At 44.1% G+C, this 20,609-nt stretch overlaps 1 protein-coding gene across 1 annotated transcript in view; it reads right to left on the reverse strand.

The window, feature by feature from the left end:
- Window positions 1–9,934: 9,934 nt before the first annotated feature.
- The window catches only part of CPED1 (cadherin like and PC-esterase domain containing 1), a 396,971-nt gene continuing 386,296 nt past the window's right edge, over window positions 9,935–20,609 (reverse strand). Inside the window, exon 22 of the mRNA XM_077473332.1 lies at window positions 9,935–12,337. Within this exon, the coding sequence (XP_077329458.1) occupies window positions 12,164–12,337 (174 nt within the window). The 3' untranslated portion in view covers window positions 9,935–12,163. The remainder of the gene's footprint in view (window positions 12,338–20,609) is intronic.

A 20,609-nucleotide genomic window follows, 5' to 3' on the forward strand; every position in this document is an offset into this window, starting at 1 on the left:
AATTGCGAGCTGCGTGGGAGCATTGGATGACAGAAGGCGAACACACATTCACCAACACAGGGAGGCAACGCCGGGCGAGTTACGCCACTATCTGCCAGTGGATCGTGGATGCCTGGGCGAAGGTATCAGTCACCAGTGTAATCCGAGCTTTCAAGAAGTCCGGAATTATCACTGAACAGCTAAGTACCGGTACCGATGACAGCAACGAGACTGACTCGGATACTGATGAGAATGATGAGAGGGATACGGGCGTGCTTGATGCCGAAATTGCCCAATTGTTAAACTCAGACACTGAAGATGAAGAATTTGATGGATTTGCGGGAGAAGAATAAAGTGAAAAAGTGAGTGTCTGGTTTTGTACGGTATTCACCGGTAGTGATGGACGAACTTCCGACGGGACGTTTCGCGAACGCGAAACGCGAACGGACACAAACGTTCGCGAAAACGACCGTTCGCCGCGGGCTCCATTGACTTCAATGGGAGGCGAATTTCGCAAACCTTTAGGTCGAATTTGCGGCCACGGGGTAATTATTAGGGGGTAGCACGTAGTCCCACCACCTGGACAATAGCATAATACATGTATGAGGTGAATTTGGGATCGATAACTACAAGCATTTTTTTTTTATTTGGGAAATTGTTCTGACAATTCAGGACTATGGAGCTAATGAAGGCAATGGAGGAGAGGGAAGGTCAGGGACCAGGGTAGGCAAACAAGAGGGTGCAGGAGATACAGAGCACTGACAGCAGCACCGTAATACAGAGCACTGACATCAGCACCGTGACATACAGCGCTGACAGCAGCTCCGTGACATACAGCGCTGACAGCAGCTCCGTGACATACAGCGCTGACAGCAGCTCCGTGACATACAGCGCTGACAGCAGCTCCGTGACATACAGCGCTGACAGCAGCTCCGTGACATACAGCGCTGACAGCAGCACCGTGACATACAGCGCTGACAGCAGCTCCGTGACATACAGCGCTGACAGCAGCTCCGTGACATACAGCGCTGACAGCAGCTCCGTGACATACAGCACTGACAGCAGCTCCGTGACATACAGCGCTGACAGCAGCTCCGTGACATACAGCGCTGACAGCAGCACCGTGACATACAGCGCTGACAGCAGCTCCGTGACATACAGCGCTGACAGCAGCTCCGTGACATACAGCGCTGACAGCAGCTCCGTGACATACAGCGCTGACAGCAGCTCCGTGACATACAGCGCTGACAGCAGCTCCGTGACATACAGCGCTGACAGCAGCTCCGTGACATACAGCGCTGACAGCAGCTCCGTGACATACAGCGCTGACAGCAGCTCCGTGACATACAGCGCTGACAGCAGCTCCGTGACATACAGCGCTGACAGCAGCTCCGTGACATACAGCGCTGACAGCAGCTCCGTGACATACAGCGCTGACAGCAGCACCGTGACATACAGCGCTGACAGCAGCTCCGTGACATACAGCGCTGACAGCAGCTCCGTGACATACAGCGCTGACAGCAGCTCCGTGACATACAGCACTGACAGCAGCTCCGTGACATACAGCGCTGACAGCAGCTCCGTGACATACAGCGCTGACAGCAGCACCGTGACATACAGCGCTGACAGCAGCTCCGTGACATACAGCGCTGACAGCAGCTCCGTGACATACAGCGCTGACAGCAGCTCCGTGACATACAGCGCTGACAGCAGCTCCGTGACATACAGCGCTGACAGCAGCTCCGTGACATACAGCGCTGACAGCAGCTCCGTGACATACAGCGCTGACAGCAGCTCCGTGACATACAGCGCTGACAGCAGCTCCGTGACATACAGCGCTGACAGCAGCTCCGTGACATACAGCGCTGACAGCAGCTCCGTGACATACAGCGCTGACAGCAGCACCGTAAGCAGCCCCAGGAGGAAGTCAGCACAGCACAGGGATGGTGTGATCCCCTCATAATAAGAACCCCCAGGAGGAAGTCAGCACAGCACAGGGATGGTGGGAGCCCCTCATAATAAGAACACCCAGGAGGAAGTCAGCACAGCACAGGGATGGTGGGAACCCCTCATAATAAGCAGCCCCAGTAGAAATATGACACCGCTCAACCTCTTCAAAGAGGAGGGTAGGGGCATATAGTACGGTGTGCTTTTTTGGGTCAGGGAAGTGAGCCAAATGAATTAAGAAGGTCTGTGTGCTTGATTCCAAAAATTGTTTATAGACATATACATGGTCTACTGATCACATGTGTTGAATTCCTCCGAGATCCATGCCTCATTCATTTTTAGAAATGTGAGGTAGTTAACACTGTGGTGAGCTAGGCGAGTACGCTTATCGGTCACAATCCCCCCTGCTGCGCTGAACGTCCTTTCGGACAGGACACTGGATGAGGGGCAAGCCAACAGTTCGATTGCAAATTGGGCAAGCTCTGGCCAGAGGTCAAGCCTGCCCACCCAGTAGTCTAGGGGTTCATCACTCCTCAGAGCGTCCACATCGGCCGTTAACCCAATGTAGTCGGACACCTGACGGTCTAGGCGTTCCCTGATGCTGGATCCGGATGACACCTGTCGATGGGTCGGCTGAAAGAATGACCTCATATCCGAAGTCACCAACACATCTTCAAACCGGCCTCTTCTTGCAGGCGCTGTTGGATTGGTACCCGCAAATCCTTCTCTGGGAGTGGGAATTGCTCCTCTGCCAGCGCACGCAAAAGCAGAATGCAGCATTTCTCGAAGCAAGGCCTGGAAGTGCTGCATTCTGACAGCCCTCTGCGACGGCGGTAACATTTCCGCCATTTTGTGTTTGTACCGGGGGTCTAAGTACGTTGCCACCCAGTACTGGTCCTTGACCCTCATGCTTTTTATACGGGGGTCCCTATTAAAACACTGGAGCATGAAGGCCCCCATTTGCACTAAAGTGGAAGCGGTGTGGTGGCCTGGCTCCTGCTCATCATCCAGGATAATGTCGTCCTCTTCATTCTCCTCTCCCCATCCTCGCACAACAGGGATCCCAGAAAGGTTTAAAGCATGCTCTTCTTGCTCCTGCTCATCCGCCCCGGCACCATCCTCCTCTGACTCCTCATCAGACTCCTGTTGTTGACTTGTCTCAGATAGAGTAGCCCCCCCTGGGAATTCATCCAGCATTGCGACTTCCTCATCTTCCCGCTCCTGCTCCTCCACAGCCTGATCAATGACACGACGCAATGCACGCTCCAGAAAGAAGGCATAAGGTACCATGTCACTGATGGCGCCATGGCTGCGACTGACCAGTTTGGTGATCTCCTCAAATGGCCGCAGAAGTCTGCATGTGTCGCGCATGAGCAGCCACTGGCGCGGTGAAAAAAAACCCAGCTCCCCAGAACCGTTTCTTTCGCAGAGTTCATACAGGTAGACGTTAACTGCACGTTTCTGCTGGAGCAGCCTATCAAGCATATAGAAGGTTGAGTTCCATCGCGTCGGGCAATCGCAAATAAGACGTCTGACCGGCAGATGGTGTCGCCGCTGAATGTCAGCAAGGCGAGCCATGGCCGTGTAAGATCTTCTGAAATGGGCCGAGATTTTCCTTGCCTGCCGCAAGATGTCCTGGACCCCAGGGTATTTGACAAGGAATCGCTGCACGACCAAGTTTAAGACGTGTGCCATGCACGGCACGTGCGTGATTTTGCCCTGTTTCAATGCGCTAAGCAGATTGGCACCGTTGTCACACACCACTTTACCAACTGTCAAATTGAGCGGTGTTAGCCACTCATCTGCCTGTGAACGCAAAGCTGAAAGGAGTGCCGGGCCAGTGTGGCTCTTTGCTTCCAGGCACAACAGACGCAGCACGGCATGGCAACGTCTCACCTGGCATGTGGAATAGGTTCTGGGGAGCTTGGGCGGTGCAGTGGAAGAGACGCTAGCAGCGGAAAAGGAGGAGGCAGCTGAGGAGGAGAGGGAGGAGGATGGAGTAGGAGGAGGAGAAGAAGAGTCAGGCCTGCATGCAATCCGTGGCGGTAAAACCAAATCTACACGGGTGCCACGGGTTACATGCTTGACGGCCGTCAGAAGGTTCACCCAGTGGGCAGTAAAACTGATATACCTTCCCTGCCCGTGTTTGCTAGACCACGTGTCTGTGGTCAGATGTATCTTGGCACCGACACTGTGTGCCAGAGATACATTCACTTGCCGCTGAACATGGCCATATAGCTCTGGGATGCCCTTCTCTGAGAAATACTTCCTTCCTGGGACCTTCCATTGTGGTGTTCCAATGGCCACAAATTTGCGAAAGGCCTCCGAGTCCACCAGTTTATATGGCAGTAGTTGGCGGGCTATGAGTTCTGACAAGCCAGCCGCCAACCGTTGGGCAAGAGGGTTATCCGGCGTCATCATTTTTTTACGCTCAAACATTAGGCCCACGGAAGCCTGCCTTTTTGCAGAAAAATGTGAGCTTGGCGTGATGGAAGGTGGAGTGGAGGACAATTGTGAGGAGAGAGGAGAAGGAGAAGTAGAAGACGAGGCTGGACGGTGAGAGCCTGCAGTGTGGCTTTGTGTGTTCCGTTGCTCCCACTGGGCTCGGTGATGGCTGCTCATGTGCCTTCTTAAGGCGGTCGTCCCTAGGTGAGTATTGGGCTTACCGCGACTAACGCGTTGACTGCAAAGATTGCAGATGGCAACGCTATTGTCAGCAGCGGACACGTTAAAAAAAGCCCACACTGCGGAGCCATGTGCCGGTGTCCTGGGAGCGCCAGATGTGACCGTACATGGTCGATGACTCGCTCCTGATACATTTGCAGTCTGCTTTGTCCCTGCTGTGCAATGTAAGTCATTGCTGCTTCTCCTCCCTATCTGCTGGTCCATATCTCCCTCTGAACTCCCCTCCTCTTCCTCTCTTGTGGGCACCCACGTGACATCACTAGACACGTCATCATCAACGTCACCTTCCCCACCGCTATAAGTAGAGTAGGCAGCAACACCGGGGACCAACCTCCTCCTTGGGCTGATCTGGGTACTGGCGTCAGACTGCTGAGTAGCGCTTGTTGCTACCTCCTCTTCCTGATCCAATACCAAGAGTGGCTGCGCATCAGAAATGTCCTCTTGATATGGATCGGAAAATAATTCCAGTGACTCAAGCGGAAGGTATGTGGTGGTGGTGGTGGTGGTCGTGTTGTTGGTGGTAGTGTCTTTGGGGGTGCACATAGCAGAGAGTGAAGAAGAGGGTGCAGATCGAGAGGATGAGGAGGGTGCAGAAGAGTAAGGCTGAGCGAGCCACTCAACCAAGTCTGGTGCATCCTTTAAAGTAATTGAACGCACCTTCTGCAACTTCCCACTTTGGCTCAAGCCTGTTGCTCCTGCCCTACCCCTACCACCCCTGCGGAAGGGCCTGCCTCTTCCTCTGCATGTCATTTTTTAAATGACCCTGTGACAAAACTCTTAGTCCCTATACCGCTGAAGGACTGCTGCAGTATAGGTGAGCGGTCAGCAGTGGTGCACGTCAACCCTATCTATTGTGGACCTATAGCGGTCCTTACAGAACAGCAGACTGTACCGCACTCAAGCCTATGTACCGTAGCACCCTATACCAAGTTACCAGTCCTTATAAGAACTTTTGTGGACCAAGCAGGTTGTGTATTAGTGTTTAGCAGACTGTACGTCAGTCCCTATACCGCTGAAGGACTGCTGCAGTATAGGGCAGCGGTCAGCAGTGGTGCACGTCAACCCTATCTATTGTGGACCGATAGCGGTCCTTACAGAACAGCAGACTGTACCGCACTCAAGCCTATGTACCGTAGCACCCTATACCAAGTTACCAGTCCTTATAAGAACTTTTGTGGACCAAGCAGGTTGTGTATTAGTGTTTAGCAGACTGTACGTCAGTCCCTATACCGCTGAAGGACTGCTGCAGTATAGGGCAGCGGTCAGCAGTGGTGCACGTCAACCCTATCTATTGTGGACCGATAGCGGTCCTTACAGAACAGCAGACTGTACCGCACTCAAGCCTATGTACCGTAGCACCCTATACCAAGTTACCAGTCCTTATAAGAACTTTTGTGGAACAAGCAGGTTGTGTGTTAGTGATTAGCAGACTGTACGTCAGTCCCTATACCAATGAAGGACTGCTGCAGTATAGGGCAGCGGTCAGCAGTAGTGCACGGCAACCCTATGTATTGTGGACCGATAGCGGTCCTTACAGAACAGCAGACTGTACTGCACTCAGGCCTATGTACCGTAGCACCCTATACCAAGTTACCAGTCCTTATAAGAACTTTTGTGGACCAAGCAGGTTGTGTGTTAGTGTTTAGCAGACTGTGCGTCAGTCCCTATACCGCTGAAGGACTGCTGCAGTATAGGGCAGCGGTCAGCAGTAGTGCACGGCAACCCTATGTATTGTGGACCGATAGCGGTCCTTACAGAACAGCAGACTGTAACGCACTCAGGCCTATGTACCGTAGCACCCTATACCAAGTTACCAGTCCTTATAAGAACTTTTGTGGACCAAGCAGGTTGTGTGTTAGTGATTAGCAGACTGTACGTCAGTCCCTATACCAATGAAGGACTGCTGCAGTATAGGGCAGCGGTCAGCAGTAGTGCACGGCAACCCTATGTATTGTGGACCGATAGCGGTCCTTACAGAACAGCAGACTGTAACGCACTCAGGCCTATGTACCGTAGCACCCTATACCAAGTTACCAGTCCTTATAAAAACTTTTGTGGACCAAGCAGGTTGTGTGTTAGTGTTTAGCAGACTGTGCGTCAGTCCCTATACCGCTGAAGGACTGCTGCAGTATAGGGCAGCGGTCAGCAGTGGTGCACGTCAACCCTATCTATTGTGGACCGATAGCGGTCCTTACAGAACAGCAGACTGTACCGCACTCAAGCCTATGTACCGTAGCACCCTATACCAAGTTACCAGTCCTTATAAGAACTTTTGTGGACCAAGCAGGTTGTGTATTAGTGTTTAGCAGACTGTACGTCAGTCCCTATACCGCTGAAGGACTGCTGCAGTATAGGGCAGCGGTCAGCAGTGGTGCACGTCAACCCTATCTATTGTGGACCGATAGCGGTCCTTACAGAACAGCAGACTGTACCGCACTCAAGCCTATGTACCGTAGCACCCTATACCAAGTTACCAGTCCTTATAAGAACTTTTGTGGAACAAGCAGGTTGTGTGTTAGTGATTAGCAGACTGTACGTCAGTCCCTATACCAATGAAGGACTGCTGCAGTATAGGGCAGCGGTCAGCAGTAGTGCACGGCAACCCTATGTATTGTGGACCGATAGCGGTCCTTACAGAACAGCAGACTGTACTGCACTCAGGCCTATGTACCGTAGCACCCTATACCAAGTTACCAGTCCTTATAAGAACTTTTGTGGACCAAGCAGGTTGTGTGTTAGTGTTTAGCAGACTGTGCGTCAGTCCCTATACCGCTGAAGGACTGCTGCAGTATAGGGCAGCGGTCAGCAGTAGTGCACGGCAACCCTATGTATTGTGGACCGATAGCGGTCCTTACAGAACAGCAGACTGTAACGCACTCAGGCCTATGTACCGTAGCACCCTATACCAAGTTACCAGTCCTTATAAGAACTTTTGTGGACCAAGCAGGTTGTGTGTTAGTGATTAGCAGACTGTACGTCAGTCCCTATACCAATGAAGGACTGCTGCAGTATAGGGCAGCGGTCAGCAGTAGTGCACGGCAACCCTATGTATTGTGGACCGATAGCGGTCCTTACAGAACAGCAGACTGTAACGCACTCAGGCCTATGTACCGTAGCACCCTATACCAAGTTACCAGTCCTTATAAAAACTTTTGTGGACCAAGCAGGTTGTGTGTTAGTGTTTAGCAGACTGTGCGTCAGTCCCTATACCGCTGAAGGACTGCTGCAGTATAGGGCAGCGGTCAGCAGTGGTGCACGTCAACCCTATCTATTGTGGACCGATAGCGGTCCTTACAGAACAGCAGACTGTACCGCACTCAAGCCTATGTACCGTAGCACCCTATACCAAGTTACCAGTCCTTATAAGAACTTTTGTGGACCAAGCAGGTTGTGTATTAGTGTTTAGCAGACTGTACGTCAGTCCCTATACCGCTGAAGGACTGCTGCAGTATAGGGCAGCGGTCAGCAGTGGTGCACGTCAACCCTATCTATTGTGGACCGATAGCGGTCCTTACAGAACAGCAGACTGTACCGCACTCAAGCCTATGTACCGTAGCACCCTATACCAAGTTACCAGTCCTTATAAGAACTTTTGTGGAACAAGCAGGTTGTGTGTTAGTGATTAGCAGACTGTACGTCAGTCCCTATACCAATGAAGGACTGCTGCAGTATAGGGCAGCGGTCAGCAGTAGTGCACGGCAACCCTATGTATTGTGGACCGATAGCGGTCCTTACAGAACAGCAGACTGTAACGCACTCAGGCCTATGTACCGTAGCACCCTATACCAAGTTACCAGTCCTTATAAGAACTTTTGTGGACCAAGCAGGTTGTGTGTTAGTGATTAGCAGACTGTACGTCAGTCCCTATACCAATGAAGGACTGCTGCAGTATAGGGCAGCGGTCAGCAGTAGTGCACGGCAACCCTATGTATTGTGGACCGATAGCGGTCCTTACAGAACAGCAGACTGTACTGCACTCAGGCCTATGTACCGTAGCACCCTATACCAAGTTACCAGTCCTTATAAAAACTTTTGTGGACCAAGCAGGTTGTGTGTTAGTGTTTAGCAGACTGTGCGTCAGTCCCTATACCGCTGAAGGACTGCTGCAGTATAGGGCAGCGGTCAGCAGTAGTGCACGGCAACCCTATGTATTGTGGACCGATAGCGGTCCTTACAGAACAGCAGACTGTAACGCACTCAGGCCTATGTACCGTAGCACCCTATACCAAGTTACCAGTCCTTATAAGAACTTTTGTGGACCAAGCAGGTTGTGTGTTAGTGATTAGCAGACTGTACGTCAGTCCCTATACCAATGAAGGACTGCTGCAGTATAGGGCAGCGGTCAGCAGTAGTGCACGGCAACCCTATGTATTGTGGACCGATAGCGGTCCTTACAGAACAGCAGACTGTACCGCACCCAAGCCTATGTACCGTAGCACCCTAGACAGACCAAGTTACCAGTCCTGATAAAGAGCTTTGTGGAACAAGTGAGTTGTGAATGATTAGCAGACTGCAGCAGAAGGGCAGCAGTCAAGTATAATATTCTTTCTATATTTGGAAGAAAGAATATTATACGTGTACAAGCCTATTACCGTACCACTGATACCAGTCCTGAAAAGAACCTTTGTGGAACTAATAGTAACAGCAAGTCTTTAAAATTATCCTCACTGCCTGACACACTGCTTCCTGCCTGTCCCTATACAAATTGGCAAAAAAGAGTAGGCTGGAACGATTAGCTGGAACAGCTCTTTTGTGGACCTGATAGTAACAGCTAATGATGATGATGATGATGATGATGAAGAAAGACTAATCTGGCTGAGCTGTCCCTAAAATAGCAGCATACAGCGCTCTGTCCCTTTATCTAAACTGACAAAAGAAACTCAGGCTGCTGACCTAACACCTATACCAGTCCTGAAAAGAACTTTTGTGTACCAAATAGCTAGCGTTTTCTCTGTCCCTACTCCACACAGGATCCTTTCCCTACAGTGACAGAAGAAAGAATGTAAAATGGCCACCGGATCGGGTGTATTTATAGGTTAGGGGGAATGTCCAAGTGTCCATGAGCTGTCATGTCTCAATTGGTTGTCCTGTAACACATGATAAACGTGTCACGAAAGGTTAAAGTTCTTGTATACATTAAACACGTAAGTCCGCCGGGGCGAACGACGGAAAAAGGCGTTCGAACCCGCGGACGGCGAAAGTCGGAAATTCGCCGCGAAACGACCGCCGGGCGAACCGTTCGGCCATCACTATTCACCGGTAACTGAACAGTGTTAAGAGTTATTGAAGAATAAAGTGAAAAAGTGAGTGTCTGGTTTTGTATTTAATTGAACAGTGTTAAGAGTTATTGTTATAGACCATTTTATGGTTATTGCTAAAGAGTTGAATAAAATTTGACTTACAGTACCGCATCCGAGTTGTGTTTCATTAAATGCGCCTTATAATCCAGTGCGCCTTATAGTCCGATGCGCCTTATATATGGAAATATCCATTATATCAGCCGGTCGTTGCTAGTGCACCTTATAATCCGGTGCGCCTTATCGTCCGAAAAATACGGTACTCTTTTAAAAACATTTACTATTATTTTTGAGGAACTCTTGCCTTATAAAGTCCCATTAGAGGAAAACCCTTTTTCTGTAACTTTCCTGACCCAGGCATGTGGGCACCATCTCCTATCCTTTAACATACAGCATACCTTCAAAAAGTCCTTATATTACATTGTTTTGGTAAGTCTAAAGGAGATTTAGCAGACATTGTACACCCAGACTGTATAGTGTATGGGCAGCTTTAATCCTTAAAATAGACCTAAACCCAGTCAAATCTCATTTAGTTTTTAACATGTTAATCTAATTCAAGTAGTTTTAATTTTTCTTTAAATTGGCAGTTTTTATTAACATAGTACCTTGTGATCCTGCCATAAAGGTCATTGTTCAGAAACGTCCTGATATGGAGTGACAACAATTTTTCAGTTGTACTCCTGCTTTGTCACCCTGTCACATACACCCCTGAAGGAGTCTAAAGAGGCCAAGCCACCACACATTTGCTAGGCATAGTTTACCATTGTCACTATCGGCAAAGTGGTCCAGAGCAATCCTTTGCTGCCAATGTATTAGCAAGTGTCAGTATGTTTTAATGCACAACATCAGACCATACAAGTCCAAAGGGGCCTTTAAACTCTTCTCCTAAAATGTTACCTTCTAATCTAATTATAAAATAAACTCCTAACTATATGTGGACCCAAAAAAGTAGACTACCGACCACTTGAACTTTCAGGGTAATACCTTAAAGTGTAAGTTCGCCTTTTCAGAAAAAAATGAAATGGTGAACAGATTACATCCTGTTGTAGTCAGTACAACAGGGACCAGGGGTGGGGGCTGAGGATCTAGTGTCTTAGTTTACGGTTTCATTTTTTTGTGAAAAGGTGAACTTAACCTTTGAGGGCTGACATTCTTACATACAATGCCTTAAATAAAAAGATTTGCTGTGTATCTGTCTGAAATAGGTTCACACGGAACCCTCTAGTTCAAAAACCCTCTTAAAGAGGTAAATGCCCATATGGGATGACACATCCTTCAGGGAGTGTTAATGCAGCTGGGCTCTTAGTACCTATCAGCGAGCCTTAGAGAAGCCAATCTGGCTACATCTTGTTTTACTATATCACTACTCCATCACTATCAAACAGAAATGACCAAATTGGGTTTATTTACTAAAGGCAAATCAGCTCTTCACTTTGCAAGGGAATTTTCCCTTAGTTTAGCGAAAGATCACTTTGCAAAGAACGCCCATGAAAAAAAAAAATGTTTTTGCTTGCACATGATTGGATGATGAAAGTCAGCAGAACTTCAGCTCATTAACTAAGCTGCAGGGAAATTCCCTTGCAAAGTTAATAGCCTATTTACATTTAGTAAATCAGCCCCAATGTCTTTAAATAGCTTGGAACATTTCAGTAATACTTAGCTTATGTAAAATCAAGCAATGAACAAACATAGTTGGTTATGCCCCACTGAAATATTGGTTAAAGTAAAAAAAAAAAACACTGAAATGTTGCACTCAGTAAGAGCAGCAGGTACCACATATACATATTGTATATACATAAACCTATTTATAGATTATACATATATCTGGAAATACCCTGTGGACAAAAGAAAAACTATTTTTATACATTCATTTAAAATGTATAAAGGTGTAAAAATTCTTCCTGCTAACAAAGTTCTTTATACACATCTGTTATAAACATCATATTTTACACAATAATTACATATAAAACACAAACCAACTATACTTTATATCTGAATGGTTGGAATTCAATGTACATTTCCAAAACTTGGCAGTACTTAAAGGTCCCTCCTGCTTCTCTGTCTTCAACTATAAAACTACATATCTATTTGGGATGTCTTGAACCATAAAGTCCAGAGAACTTTTACATATTTTCTCTTGAATGTCGACAGCCAATCAGGGAAGCTTGTAAAGTGTCCAAACTACTCACAGCACCGGTGGGACATATCTGGCTGAGTTGACCGGGCTCTCCATGCGTGATTGTCATTTTCTATTTTCATGCACATATTCTGCTGAGAAGGATTTCAGAATAGACCTGATTCACTGGACCCTGAACATGATATAGGGATTTCAGATTTGACGGAATGTCTGGGACTCGAGGAAAGTTTTTGCCGCCAAGTGTATAGCTTTTTAATAACTTCATTTTGTTTTCTTTCTTGGTTTTCACAACCTAAAAAATGATGTACACAAAGAATGTCAGAAATGTCATAACTATTTTATAACTTCTTCCATGCTCTGTCGAAGGAAAGTTTTTATTTTTGTAAATAGAGATTGATTGCACAAGAAGGTTCATTTATGTTGAGTGCATGCTGTCTGCTCTGCATTGCAAATTTGGTTTTAGTGACCCTCTTAAAAATTACACTGAGCCCATGAAATCAAATCATCACTTCTAGTTATACATTAACACCATAAGGTTCATGCAGCAACATAGAGAGTTTTTATTTTGAATGCAAGTTAGGATCTCTAAAATACATTGGTGTTGCTTGATATTTAAACTTATGCCTAGTACACACGATCGGACTTTACGATTTCCGACAACAAAACTGTGGAATTTTGTCCGAAGGGTGTTGGCTCAAACTTGTCTTGCATACACAAAGTCACACAAATGTTGGCCAACAATTACAAACATAGTGACATACTAGACTTACTATGTATTTTTTCAGCTCTTTAGCGCCACTCTTCGGGCTCCTTCTGCTAATTTTGTGTTAGTAGAAGTTTAATGAGTGTTTATTCGCACTTTTCTTTTCGCGTTTTTCATTTAGCGCTTTTCAGTATGTTACTGAATGGCCATTTTTCAACCAGCCATGTTGTGGAATCGGAGGCGATAACGTGTATGTATTATTGGCCTTGGAGTTATTGCTTTGACGTTATTTTTTTAGTTGAATAATGATTTGATTTGGTATATTCTCTATATTTTTGGATGCATAGAATGCACTTTTAGGTTAGCATGTCTATTTTTTTTTTAATGCACAATAAAAAAAATTGTGGAGAACAATACTTGGCTATGTGTTTTACTTCAAATTACAGTTTGGCAGTAGGCAGTTTCATTTTTAAAAATACAATGTAAAATTGACAAAGGGCAACAACATAGTTGTATCTTTGTTCTTAAAAACTGGGCATAATGGTGTTGTGGTAACTTGCACCAAAAAAAGTATAATAATATTATTCTTGCTATCACTGGAAAAAAAAAGCCTTTGAAAATTCGTTTGCAATAACTCCATCAGTATCACCAGCAAAGCAGCTTCATTATTAAGCCATTAAAGAGAAATGTGCACTGCATTTGGAGATTTTGTTTACAAGACCGACCGCTTCTGCTTCCGAGCATGCATGTTTGTACTTGGGTACACACGAACGGAAAATCCGAAAACACACACTTGTTGGCGGAAAATTTGAAGACATGCTAGCCAACATTTGTTGGCGGAAAGTCCGACAACAATTGTCCAATGGAGCATACACACGGTCAGATTTTCCGCCAACAGCCTGACATCCAGCATTTCCCGTCGGAAAATCCAATCTTGTGTACGGCTTTACAGTCAATTAGAGTGCATTCTCCCTTAGGCATCAATAAATAAATATGTAATTTAAAAAATGCCTAAATCTTTTGTCTCCACCTACGTTTTGTAACAATAAATACCAGGACCTCTTATTGGAGAATACATGCTACTTACTTTATCTGCAAAACTCCACCTGAACTGTAAACTCCAGTAAAATGGAGGTTGCAAAGAATATGTGTTGGCTGAATGCTAACAAAGTTTTACAGTTCTGCAAAAAAAAAAAAAAAAAACTATCCCTTTCTGGAATAACTCATTTTGTGGTTTGGTATTACTACACCTGATTTCAAATTAAAGCTGAGCTCCGGGAATTATTTTTATTGCATACATTCATTGGTCTACTTTGGCACAATATAAATATGCATATCTCACACCTGATGGACTGCTGAGGAAGCTGGAAATCAGTGTAATAGTTGGTGCTACTACAGTGATAAACGAAATCTTCTGGGTCCTAAACGATTCGTGCAAAGAGGTTCCCCTCTGCACACAGGTTTTTTCAATGAATAAAAGGCATTATCTGGTTGTTCAAGGTGTAGATTATGATGCCACCACCCCTCTTCCCCACCTTGTCCAATCAGAGAACCCTTTCTATCCATGCGTGGTCAATGTGCGGGGAAGCTGTTTATGCAGAACCCGAGCTGCTCCCTGAAGATTGCAACTATCACTGTAGTAGCTCCAACTACCACAGTGATTTTCAGCTTCCCCTGCTGCCCATCAGATGTGAGATATGCATAATTATATTGTGCCAATATTAACATGCAATAAAGATCATTTGTGCACTTCAGCTTGAAACATAACTTGGATCAGTATGGCTACTGTATATACTTTACTACCTATTAGACTGTGAGGTCTTCTGAGCAGGGCCCTCTTAATCCTCTTGTATTTTATTCTATTGTAACTGTATTGTCTCCCTTTTACATTGTAAAGCGCTGCGTACACTGTGGCGCTATATAAATCCTGTATAATAATAATACTAATCTCTGAACATATGTACAGATCAGACATGTTTGCCTGTTATTCATCTTTTTTTTTCTTTTCATTTAAAAATTCTCTTGTTTTATTATGAGTTTTTGTATCCTGGTATGACCAATATACAGTATATTGCTGCTGTATATGGTGTGCTGTACAATTGTATTTGTCACCTACACAGACATGTCATCTTTATTATGCAAATGAGCATAGGCAGAAAACAAGCATGGTGTCAAAACACATCTCAGGATACCATTACCACATAAATTTGAAGTAGTTCATATGGTCATTTGTTGGTTTATAGTTGTCATTCTTCATCCGCCGATTCGGTTCGCACCAGAACATGCGAACAGGAAAAAAAGTTTGAGCGTACATGCAAATGCAGTTATTTAATAATGCTTAAAACAACAAAAATGAAATATTCCTTTAAATATTGTGCCGGGGGGGGGGGGGTCCCCATATTCTGCATGTAAAGTGGCGCATCTTTGCAATGTGTAGAACAGTGCCGCAGCAAAATTACATTTCTAAAGGAAAAAATGCCATTTAAACTTGCTCGCGTCTGTAATGTATTGCCGAATCTTGGGGGTTTTCCTCAGTCCATACCAGGCCCTTCAGGTCTGGTATGGATTTTAAGGCTTTAAGGGGAACTCCATACCAAAATAGAAAAAAAAACAGCGTGGGGTCCCCCCCAAAATCCATACCAGGCCCTTTGGGTCTGGCTTATATTTTAAGGGGAACTCCACACCAAAATGTAAAAAAAAAAATTGGCGTGGGGTCCTCCTAAAATCCATACCAGACCCTTATCAGAGCAAGCAGCCTGGCAGGCCAGGAAAGGGGAAAAAAGAAAGGAAAAAGCTCGGCTTCCCGCCAACTGCTGTCTTTTGGCTTTGACAGCTGTTATATTGGCAAGGGTGGGGCCACCCGCTGATGTAATCGGATGACCTCACCCCATCTAACGTCACATGACATCAGAAGGGGCGGGGTCACTCGGTTAAATCACTGGGGGGGTGGGGTCACTCGGTTACGTGCTTGCCCCCCCCGTCCTTGTCTATATACCAGCTGTCCCAGCCAAGAGACAGCAATCACCGGGAGACCTCCCATTGAGGCTTAGCTTTTTTTTTCTTCTATTTTTTCTTCAATCATGCCGCCGTTGGGTAGCATGATTGAAGATGGATGGACGTCGCGGGACACTTTATTTATTTTTATTTTTTTAATAAAGGAATTGTCAAAAACTGTCTGTTGTGGTTGTCACTTTTTGACACTTTTTTTGCTGAATGGGTAGGGATACAATGTACCCGATACCCATTCACATGGGGGGGGCGGGATCTAGGGGCCCCCTTGTTAAAGGGGGCTTTCAGATTCCAATAAGCCCCCTGCCCATGGACTCCGACAACCAAATGGCCATGGTTGTCGGGAAGAGGCCCTAGTCCCCATCAACATGGTTCAGGAGGGGGGGCGCTCTTTCGTCCCCCCTTTTCTGGCCTGCGAGGCTGCTTGCTCGGATAAGGGTTTGGTATAGATTTTGGGGGGCCCACGCCAATTTTTTTTAAAGTTTTGGCATGGGGTTCCCCTTAAAATTTATGCCAGACCCAAAGGGCCTGGTATGGATTTTGGGGGGCCCCATGCTCTTTCTTTTTCTTAATTCTGTCATAGCGTTCCCCTTAACCAGTTCAATGCACTGTATTATAGAATCTGCACTCACTGCCCTGTATATATATATATATATATATATATATATATATTAAACTGCCTGCATGCCACTAACTAACCTGCCTAATTTAGCTCAAGTTCTCTCAATCTCCTCCACATATCACACTACATACGGTCGCCGTGTAAGCAGCCTTATATAGTGTGTGGCGTGGACTTAGCACCCTGCCTTTGGCCCATCATGGCTCTTCCAGCAGATTGTGCTGTGATTGGCCAAAGCATGCAGGTCAGTGCATGCTTTGACCAATCAGCAGCCATCAATACACTGCGATCTTGCAGTGCATTATGGGGTGCTCTGTGGCACTCAAATTTGCAGTGAACGCCCCATATGTGCAGTTCATTTGTGGACAAACGAACATCCGATGTTCGAGTCAAACTTACATTCGATTTTAACATTGGAATAATCCCTATTCATCAGTACATAATCATATTTTCGCTATATTTGTGGTGGGTCCAACATTTGCCATGTCAGTGTTTCTAATTACATTCCTGAATGGACCACAAATTACCCTCACCAGCTTAAGAACACCATTGCTACCAAATGATCTGGGATCTCATGGTTTTACATTGTAGATATGTATATGATACTCTTCTATTCAATCATAATTTCCCTCTACTCTTTGTAGAATTTTGGGAACAGGCCAATGCAATCAGCCTTCAAGTGTCTGAGCAAGCCTATCTAACAAGGCAAACCACAATTATGGTTATAAATGTTGGCAAGCAATGGTGCTATTTATACAACTTATTTATAAAAAATGTATGCTGGAACTTGATGTTTAGTTGTTAAACTGGTAATGCACCAATTTTACTAAAACTAAAACAGATCTTGTCTGTTATTTTATTGTGTGCAAGTCATATACATATGCACTCACTAAGTAATAATATGGTGTAAATTAAGCTTTAGTTAATGTGTATCTGTAGATGAGACCTGTATTGTATGTATTTGCATGAATTCAAGTTGCGGCTTGCTGTACAAGACTGAAAATAGGGTCTTATGTAATACAAGCTTCTGTGCAGTATATATGAATTAGAATCTTCCGGCAATTAATGTAGTTAGGACTTGCAGTGCTACTGTATGTGTAATACTATGGAACTGCAAGACTGAGGATTTACAGTGTGTCACAGCTAAGACATATAGTACAATGCCGATCGATTGGTACCATATTACTGTATTATAGCTATGAACAATAATATTGTGGAGATATAGTATTATATTTTGCAGTTGGAGCTGGTTTATTACATGGATGTCATGGTGAAATGTTAATTATGCATCCATTCCATCAGAAATTCTGTGCTGGTCTACAACAGTCCACCAGTTAAATATCAGCCAAAAATGTTCTTCATTGTGGACAGAGTAGGAAGGAGTTAGAACCGCCATACATTTTCTATTGCTGTCTGTGATTTAACTGGGGAGAGTTCCCCTCACTTCCTGACCCAGAATAAACAGGAACAAAAAAAAGATATCAATAAAAAGCTGAAGTTCTAGCCTTTTACCAGTCTACTAAATTGTTTTTAAGAATGTGTTTTGTTAGATGTTCGCATGAAAACAGTATTGCAAATTTTCTACAATTTGCACATTAAAAAGAACCTGAAAATTCATGTTGGAACGCAATGGGAATTTAGAGACCCTGTACAAAAGAACTAGATACAGTAACTATTGATTACCATTTACAAAGTCGATTACTTTCCTGTTGATTATCTCACTGGCTTAAACTATCATCAGCTATCGTAACCCTTCAAAAAAATTTATCAGGCACAGGCACACACAGTCATTGTTTTATGCTCAGTCAAGCTGAGGTTCTAGCCTTTTACCAGTCTACGAAATTGTTTTTAAGAAGGTGTTTTTTTTAGATGTTCGCATTAAAACAGTATTGAATGTTTTCTACAATTTGCACATTAAAAAGAACCTGAAAATTCATGTTGGAATGCAATGGGAATTTCGAGACCCTGCACAAAAGAACTAGATACAGTAAGTATTGATTACCATTTACAAAGTCGATTACCTTCCTGTTGATTATTTCACTGGCTTAAACTATCATCAGCTATCATAACCCTTCAAAAACTTTTATCAGGCACAGGCACACACAGTCATTGTTTTATGCTTCTTGATAACCCTATTTTAAAGAGTATCAGGATCAGCAAGCAAACTAGGAACCTACAGCCAAACCATTCTTTACACTAGTTTTTAGACCTCACTATGGTCATAAATTGCACTTTAAATATAATAAAATAAAATATTCTTATACGTTATTTATACTACACTTTAATCTTTGAACAAAACTACAAACACAATTTAAGATTTTACATTTAGGTTTTATATATTAAATCCATTAAGGTTTTTCTTTTCCATATTGAAACTTTTAGGAAAAAGTATTTAGTTATCAATTATGTGGAAATGCTGTCAAGTAAGAGAATTTTGTCCAGTAAAGACCATCCAAAATTCATCTTCATCTCAGTCATTACACACATTGATAGAGACAAATTAGGTCAATAAAGTTTTGCAGCAATTACTCGAACATGAAGCCAAATATGTGACTTATTTATTCATTAAATTATCTGCCCAGAAAACAGTCATCTTCTAATCAGATAGTTATAATCCCAGCAGACTACATTTACAGTGTAGCTACAGATGATGGCTGTTTACAATTAGTCTGCATGAAAATGCCAATTTATTGTACAGACATTTTGTACTAGACATTGGGTAGAAAGAAGCATTTGGGGACTGGAATATTATACATATGAGGTTATAGTACAATTGTAACATAATAAAGATGCATTTTTAACTATGCAATAACCGCTGCGCTCTTCAAATCCATGTTTTAGAAATGATAAATGGACTCTCACAGTCCAAAGAGAATATGATACTTGAAAAACTCAAATAAATGTTAAAGAGGTGGAGACCAAGCAACACTTGGCAATATTAGGCATCAGGTTAGTTGGCATTGATGTATAATCTGTGTGGTGTATGTGACCTCGTCAAAAAAGTCTAGACTACTAACACATTTATTGTTTTCCTGCAACTGTGTGTTTTAAACCACATCATGTACTGAAGGCTTATTTGCACTTATTCAGGTTCACTAATTGACTTGCACATTGACATGGCCACTAATTATTTGTTTAACGCATAATAGAGTGACGTGTCATCCAATCAGACATGAGTTGTCAAACTAGCAATAATGAGCTATCAGAATATTTCAATACATTCTGTATGATTTGTTAACAAAAATAGTGAACAGAAAAGGCAAGTATCCAAATTAAATTAGAATTCACAACTCTGATCCAACATTTTGCTTGCTGTAAGTTTATGTGTTGCAATTAAATGACCATCGTTGGTCATTTGTCCAAGATAATTGTACTAAAAGGGAAATTTGAACAAATGGTGCTAACCTCTTTTAAGGCTCGTTGCCTTTTGGTAATACTGATCTTTTAAAAATAAAATGCTAACCCCAAACAAGGGGGTTTAGACTTTAAAAATAATTCAGTAGCTACATGCTTGGGTTTAAGACAGTAGGATTAATTTACTAAAGGCAACTAGCCTGTTCACTGTGAAAGGGAATTTGCACTTTGCAAGGCAATTTTCTCTGGAGCTTAGTGAATGTGGTGACATTTCCTGATACAAAAATACCCAAGCATATGCAAGGAAAATAAAAAAAAACAGCATTTTTTTGCTTACACATGATTGGATGATTGAAGTCAACAGGACCTTTGACTTCCTGTTGACCTTTGAAGTCCTGTTGACTTCATCATGTGTAAGCAACAAAATGCTGTTTTTTTTATTTTCCTTGCATATGCTTGGGTATTTTTGTATCAGGAAATGTCACCACATTCACTAAGCTCCAGAGCCTCATTCACTAAGCTCTGGGAATGATTTCCTTGCAACATGCAACTACCCTTGCAAAGTGAACAGTCTTTTTTGCCTTTAGTAAATCATCCTCAGTGGTTCTGACTGAAAATTGCTCCTACAAATGTAGCCTTTTCCTGCTCTGGAAAAGGCTAAATTTATGAAGCTCTATATGGCTGTCGCTAATATGACATAGTAGCTTACCATAGAAACATCAGATTCATGACAATGGTTTGGAAAATCTACCAGCTAAGTACTAGCAAATGGTCAATTTTTTAAAATTAGCAAGGGGAAAATTGCACCTTTCAGTATGAAAACATAACTACCGTATATACTCGAGTATAGGCCGACCCGAGTATAAGCCGAGGCCCCCA

The sequence above is a fragment of the Lithobates pipiens genome, unplaced genomic scaffold, assembly GCF_037356315.1.
Source record: "Lithobates pipiens isolate NorthernLeopardFrog02 unplaced genomic scaffold, aLitPip1_a1.2 Scaffold_8, whole genome shotgun sequence".
Classification (NCBI taxonomy): domain Eukaryota; kingdom Metazoa; phylum Chordata; class Amphibia; order Anura; family Ranidae; genus Lithobates; species Lithobates pipiens.